The 7,737-nt window shown below is 50.4% G+C and overlaps 1 protein-coding gene across 1 annotated transcript; it reads left to right on the top strand.

The window, feature by feature from the left end:
- The first annotated feature begins 6,200 nt into the window (after positions 1-6,200).
- LOC117337817 (uncharacterized metal-dependent hydrolase YabD-like) lies at positions 6,201-7,208 on the top strand. Its single transcript, XM_033898939.1, has one exon. The coding sequence runs from the start codon at positions 6,201-6,203 to the stop codon at positions 7,206-7,208; it is 1,008 nt and encodes a 335-aa protein (XP_033754830.1).
- The last annotated feature ends 529 nt before the right edge of the window (positions 7,209-7,737 follow it).

Raw genomic sequence — 7,737 nt, 5'->3', positions numbered from 1 at the left:
TGCCACCTCAAGTTCAGCCCCCACTGCAACTTAGGCAACGACAACCAGCGGCAGGCAACGACCGACGAAATGACACCCCACCCAAGGGGTTGAAGTTTAACGGGAAGGACAACTGGGTGGGCTTCAAGCACAAATTCATGAGGTATGCTGAAGTGAAAAACTGGACTGTCAATGAAATGAGGGACAATCTCTGCTGGAGTTTAGAAGGAAAGGCTAGTGACTACTACGCCAACACAGTCCAGAGGCATGATGGGATAGGCTTCCACGATTTGCTTCAAAAGCTGGAAAAGCGTTTTGGTGGTATGCTGTTACCAGATACAGCGCAAGACCAACTAGCGACGTCCAGTCAGAAAGTCGGGGAGACTATTGAGGATTGGGCAGACAGGGTGATGCAGTTGGCAATACGAGCGTACCCTGATCTTCCCGAGGAGTTTATGCAGCGACAGGCTATGAAGAGGATCTGCCATGGCTGCATAGATAAAGAGGCGGGACAATACGCTGCGAACTTGAGTTGTGATTCGGTCGAGTTGGTGTTGGACAAAATAAAAAGTTTTAAGTTCAATCATCAAACGATCTTTGACAAATCAAGTGCCAAACGCGAAGTTCGCGAACTTTTGGTGTCCCGTGACACTGACTCGAGCAGTGATGGTGAACCAGAGTCAGCACCCAAAGCGCGCCAGAGTCGACGTTCCTGTCATTTGGATAAGCCAAAGAGAGACTTGAATGTCGACAAACGGATAGACAGCCTGGACGAACGGATGGAAAGTATCCAAGCTGATATTCGCTCATTACTGCGCCACCTGGAGTCTAAAAAATCCGAGCCCAGGTCTGCTGGTCAACCAAGGTCACGGTCACCTTCGCCACTTCCTAACAACGGCCGATGCTTTTATTGCGACGGTGCCGGGCACATGGTCCGGGATTGTCCAAAAAAGAAAAGCGACAATAGGGCTGCAGGCTCTAGTGCAAAGCATGTGTCCTTCTCCCAAGATTTAAATGGGGAGGGATCAGCCTAGAAGGCCAAGGTCTGATCCAAGTTGAAGATGGCCTACAAAAAACGCCGAGACCTCTAGTCATACGACAGTTAAAGTCTCCATCTATGATCGTGATACCGGTATTAGTCCATGGTAAGAAAATTAATGCTATAATTGATACTGCGTCAGAGGTTACATTGATTTCCGACAAGGTTTATCAAGGTTTACAAGACCCACCTGTAGTCATTGAGGAATTTACTTTGCGAGGTGCCGGTAGGGAGATGGAGATGAAGGGATGCTTGTTGGACTTAGCCCGGTTAGAGCTTGATGGCCTTAGCTTCCGAGAAAATCTGTATGTTGCACCGATTGAGGACGATATGCTGATTGGGTTGGACTTTATGGCCAAGCATAAGGCTACAGTGGATATGAAAGAGAATACTTTTCATATTCAGGACAGAACAGTGCCCTTCAAGACGAAACTGGAGGCCTCCGTTGACGCTGTCTCGGCTATCAGGATCAGAATAGCTCGTCGGGTCACTGTGCCAGCAAGATCTGTTCTTCGGTTACAGTGTGTCGCCGAGCAACCCCTTGAGGAGAAAAGCTACTTCATACAGCCAGAGATTAAGGCAGTTCTTGCGTGCCGTATATGCTTTGACGGTAACCAAGGTCCGACGATGTCATTTATCAACCCGTCCGATAAAAAGGTTACCCTGTTCAGAAATCAGCGGGTTGGTGTCGCATATGAAGTAGATGAGATTGTTCCTGAGGGGTCACCGGAAATGGGTACCACATTCCGTATCCGTCAACTCTCTACATCAGAAGCCACGGAAGTTCCAGAACATTTACAGGACTTGTATCATCGGTCCTGTACAGAGCTTGATGAGAAGCAACGCGCAGAGTTAAAACAGCTGTTAGTTACTTATGCCGATGTTTTTTCTGCGAGCGAATTTGATATCGGGAATTTTCGGGCCATAGAGCACGCCATTGACACAGGCGATGCTCGCCCAATTAAACAGCGTTTCCGCAGAACGCCAAGCTGTTTTTTTGGGGAGGAGGAGAAGCACTTGGAGAAAATGCTCAGAGCTGATGTCATTGAACCCTCAATGTCGGAGTGGGCGTCATCTCTAGTGTTGGTACGAAAGCGTGACGGGAGTGTGAGATGGTGCATTGACTACAGGGCTCTCAACAATGTTACCAAGAAGGATGTATTTCCGTTGCCGTTAGTGGAAGAATGTATTGACACTCTGTCAGAGAACATGTGGTTTTCAAAACTGGACGCCACATGGGGCTACTGGCAGATTAAGGTCAAGGACGCAGATAGGTGCAAGACAGCATTCACCACCAAATACGGATTGTATCAGTTTAAGCGGATGCCCTTTGGTTTGACCAACGCACCTAGCACGTTCTCGAGAGTCATGAGTTTGATATTGAGAGGGCTGCACTGGAAGATAGTACTCGCTTTTCCTGACGATGTGTTAGTCCTCGGTAATGATTTCACGGATCATATGGACAATCTTGCCCAGGTGTTCGAACGGTTTCGTGAATACGGCATCAAACTCAAGGCTAAGAAATGTGACCTATTCCAAACAGAGGTCGAGTATCTCGGTAGGGTTGTAGGGCGCCAAGGGATGGAGATCAGCAAGGGATCGATAGAGACCATGCGCAAGTGGCAGACTCCTGAGTGTACAAAGGACGTCGAGCGTTTCTGTGGGTTTGCCAACTACCACAGGAGTTTTATCAAAGACTTTGCTGAACTGTCCGTACCGCTGTACGCCCTGACCGGGAAGAATAAATTTCATTGGGAGTCAGAACAACAGGATGCCTTCGATAAGCTCAAACAAGCTTTATGTTGCGCCCCTGTGCTGACAATACCGACGCCGGAAGGTAAGTTTATCTTGGACACTGACGCATCTGACTTCGCTATCGGGGCCGAGTTGTTACAAGTACAGGACGGAGAGGAGAGATGCATTTCCTATTGTAGCTTTGCGTTAACTCCAGAACAGCGCACCACCAGGAAGGAGCTCCTCGCTGTTATTCGTTTTTCGCGACATTTCCATCACTATTTGTTGGGGCGCCATTTTGAAGTCAGGACTGACCATAGTAGCCTTCAGTGGTTGATGAACTTTAAGAATCCTAACGGTCAACTGGCACGCTGGTTGGAAGAGTTAAGTCAGTACTGGATGGAGATTCATCACCGATCCGGAGGTAAGCATGTCAACGCCGACGCCCTCTCGCGAATGTCCGATGACTACATCTGCCAGGAGTACAGACATAGCGTTTTGCCGGAACAGTTGCCGTGTGGTGGATGTGATTACTGCACAAAGAGGCACCGCGAGTGGAGCCATTTTATTGACTCCGTTCACGATGCCGTGCCGCTAGCAAATCCGTCACCAGCAGTTAGAAGGGTTACTCAGGACGTCGACAAACTCACCTGGGTGCTGGGGTACACTTGGGCGGATATTATTAAAGCTCAGCAGGAGGACCCTAAGCTAAGCATTTTATGTTCTTGGCTTAGATCACGTCAGACTCCCGCCGAAGATGCTTTGATGTTAAGCAGCCCCGAGATAAAACATTATTGGATTAACAGGGAACTGTTTGCCCTTGGTGACGATGGTGTTTTGTGGAAGCGGAATGCAAGCTGTCTAACTAGCAAACTCTTGGTTGTCCCCGAAAATCTGAGGAAGGAGATTTTGGCCCTTACACATGACTTGCCGTCCGCCGGACATCAAGGTCAGGAGAGGACAATCGGAAGATGTAAAACCAAGTTCTACTGGTACAACTTATCAAGGGATGTAAGAAACTATGTTGCTTCATGTCCAACGTGCAATCGCAACAAGAAGCCGAGCAGGAAGGCAAGGGCTAAATTAACATCCTATCATGCCAGCGCGCCCATGGAACGCGTTCATTTGGATTTCATGGGGCCATTTCCTGTTACGCGTAGCAACAACGCTTATATCCTGATGATAGTGGACCAGTTCACCAAATGGGTAGAATGTATCCCACTTCCGAATCAGTCTGCGGAGGACACAGCGAGGGCTGCTGTTAATCAGTTTTTCTCAAGGTTTGGGTACCCCCTCCAGATATTCACAGACCGAGGGACAAACTTTGAGAGTCACCTGTTCAAACAGCTTTGTGAAAAGCTCAAGATACACAAAGCTCGGACAACACCATTTAGACCATCAGCCAACGGACAGGTTGAGCGATTTAACCGCACGGTAATGGACGCAGTACGGTGTTTCACAAGTCGGTCCACTAGCCAGTGGGACGAATTCCTACCGCAGTTAGCGGGGGCTATCAGATCGGCTGTAAATCGTAGTACTGGGTTCACACCTAATATGTTAATGTTGGGGAGGGAAGTAAACACACCAGTTGAACTTGTGTTCCCAGGTCCTCATCCTGATGAAGATTCTGAGAATTATGAGTTGTATGTCTCGACTCTAGCTACAGAAATACAGCGTGCTCATGAACTCACTCGTAGTAAGCTGGTCACGAGTCAAGCTATCAACAAGCGTGACTATGACCTTAAAGCTTATACTAGATCATACGCAATGGGTGATGCTGTATATGTTCTAGATACAGCTACAGTCCAGGGAAGATGCAGTAAACTGTCCCCAACCTGGAAAGGACCCGCATTAGTGGTACGTAAACTCACTGATTACGTCTACGAAGTAATGCTCAGGAAGAAACTTGTAACGATTAACCATGATCGTCTCAAGCTGTGCAAAGATAGAGATCTACCGGCCTGGTTACTAAAACAGCGCAAACACTATGATAGCAACAGTGTTCAGGGTCAACCGGCTGTTGTCACAGCTGACAAGAGTAAGTTCTGTGTATGTCGTGGCCCTGACAACGGTGAACTCATGATACAGTGCGAGGAATGTAGGGAATGGTATCATGGGTCATGTGTGGGTGTAACCAGGGAACATGCAGAGTTAATTGATGTTTATCTCTGTCCTGAGTGTTTGCCAGGGAATAATTAGTGTGTTCTTCTTTCCTCAGAGATGTCTGACAGTCCTAACCCAAAGAGATCCTGGAAGCAGGGCCATCCCAGGTCAAAAACCCGGACGTCCAGATCGTCAGCGGGGATGCGCGGCCCTCAAAAGATCTCCCGACAGACTGTCAAGGATCTTCGTCGGGGAGAGGAGTCAATCCTGCAGTGTGTCCGTCGAGTGACACAGGAGGGGACGTTGCTGGAGCCTACAGCATTTTATACATCTGTAGTGTCTCTAGCCGCCCCTGATTTGAAGGAAGCGGTTTGCCTCCAGTATGATCTGGCCCAGAGACGGACCGATAGACGATGGATCCACGAGACGAGGACCCACTGCAGCTACGATCTGCCAGACGAGTGGATTGGACAGCACCTGCCGTCCGTGGATGGAAGTCGTCTATCCAGACCCAGGAGGAAAGCCGCTGCTACGCCCAGGGAGCCGGCACCGGGGATGTGCAAAGACATCCGTCTTAAAACTGGCCCGTCACTGTCGGTGTTCCGCGGCAACGCCGGTGAGGGCGGGCCAATGGCGACAGCCAATGACAATGATGACTTGGACCTACGTCTGGTGTTCCAGTATCTACACCTGTTGTTTCCCAGGGACATCAGGAGGAGGCCATGGACACATTAGCACCGTTGTCGCTAGCACCTATCCCTTCAGCCAGCGAGACCCAGCCTTGTCGTCCGTATCACGAGAGTGATATGGGCGTTGCTGGAACCAAGAGGCCTTTGGTTTTGACCGCCAGGGAGCAACCCCCGAAGAAGGTGACCAGACCTGTGAGCCCAGTGCGTGCACCCTCACCGTCGCCATCACCGTCATCAAAACCAGCCCAGCAGCCAAAGACTGTGCCTATCTTCTGTCCTCTATCTGGTTGTGACTCGAAGGACAAGCGGACTAAGCGACATGCAGTGGCCAAACATCTGCCTGCCGTTTTTGCCGACGTCTGTTCCAACGTTCCTGGCCAGGTAGAGGCATTGAAGTGGCTAGTTCGGAAAGCCTATGGGAGAAAGGCAACTCTGCAAACAGCTGTGGACAAAGTCAACACATCTAGGATGATTCCAGTAGGGAGCGTCCTAGATCCATGCCATGAGGACGTCTTCAGACAAGCATGTGGAGTGCTGGGAATCCAGAGACCGGAGAAGTTCTCCCTTCACCCCGTCAACTGCTATTCTGGAGATGCCTACTGACCATTCTGGAGTCCTGTACCTCAGCCCAGAGACTGGACTTTTACAGTTACAGGATGGCCCGGACCACAGTGGAGCTGCCACCAACTCAAGTGGTTGAAACTAGCGTCACCGAGGTTTCAACACCAGCCCCAGAGACCACCTACGAGGAAGAGCTACCCGGACTGGAGGAGTACGTCGTTGTGGACCAAGTCAGCTCGGACGAGGAAGAGCCCTCGGGCCACTCAGGACTCCGAGTGATTGACAGCCACTTTCACCTCGACAGGACATGCCGCCAGATCTGGGGAAAAAGTAGCGGTCACACCGTCGAGGACCTGCTGGAATACAGCTATTCTGACAGTGTGATCGAGCGACCAGGATTGCCAGTGGACGTGGTTGGAGGTGTCATTGTCTACAGTGAGCCCAGCACCTATCCACCTGTGGATTTCACGCTGCAGGGGCCCTGGAGAGTGGCTGTGGGTGTCCATCCAAAGCATTTTGAGACACTCACAGTCGACCGGAAGATCTGCCTCCAGCGACTACTGGAGCATCCAAAGGTTGTAGCCTTAGGAGAGTGTGGACTAGACCGTACCGTTCCTGCCGCCAAGTGGAGACGCCAAGGGGAGGTTTTCGCCAAACTACTCAGGATGGCGAGACCAGCGCAGCCTCTGGTTCTGCACTTGAGGGGAGTAAAGGAGGATGTCTACGGCACAGATGTCTACAGGTCTGCTCTAGTCATGGTGGAGGATGCATGTTCCAAGGAGCAGGGGATCCATCTCCATTGCTTCATGGGGGAAGAGGACGTCGTGCGTGCATGGCTCCGGAGGTTTCCGAAAACATATTTTGGAGTCACAGCCGCAGTCAGACGGTTCGACGACCCCCAGATTGAGGGTCTCCGAGCGATCCCTAGGGACAGGTTACTCCTGGAGACTGACTCTCCGTACTTCCCACCCGGAAAGACCAGAATCAGCACTCCAGCTTACATCGGAGAGACAGCCGCCATTGTAGCCGCCCACCTGGATGCTAGGACCCCGGAAATCCTGGAGCTTGCCACCAGCAACGCTACAGCCCTGTACGGGTTGTAGAAAGTAGATTCTCCAACTTGCCATCAGGGGATCCATTCAGGTCTCATGCCGTCACCACTGATGAGCCGAGACCTGGACTGTAAATATGTATTATATATATGGTGCTCAGCCTCTTGGACGTGTTCCCGGACGGGAGACTGATGTTCCTATTATTTATACTTTTAACGGAGTAGGAGGGACTTTAGAACGGGGAGGAGTGTGGTGAAACAGGACTGAGCCAACAGTAATTGTCCTCCTTGCCGGAATGCCGTGGGCATTCGGGAAGTCTCGGGTGTCTTCGAGCTTCCGGTGAGAGCGCGCGAGTCAAGCCAGTCTTGAGATCAACGCCAACCTGTGAACACTGTGTTTGAAGTTCCACCTATTGTGATATATTGTATTGCTGTTTGTGCTGCGCCCGCGCTGCTTGGTAAGCATACTATGTGATATGTCAGTGACCATTATTGTATATGTATGTTATATGTGGTGACGCTACACGTGGTTTCACTATAAGTGGGACGACTGGTTCGACCGTTGTCAGTATAATGTGACC

Source organism: Pecten maximus, chromosome 11, assembly GCF_902652985.1.
Source record: "Pecten maximus chromosome 11, xPecMax1.1, whole genome shotgun sequence".
Classification (NCBI taxonomy): domain Eukaryota; kingdom Metazoa; phylum Mollusca; class Bivalvia; order Pectinida; family Pectinidae; genus Pecten; species Pecten maximus.
The sequence above is the reverse complement of the archived record's forward strand: the minus strand, read 5'-3'. Positions and strand labels throughout refer to the sequence as shown.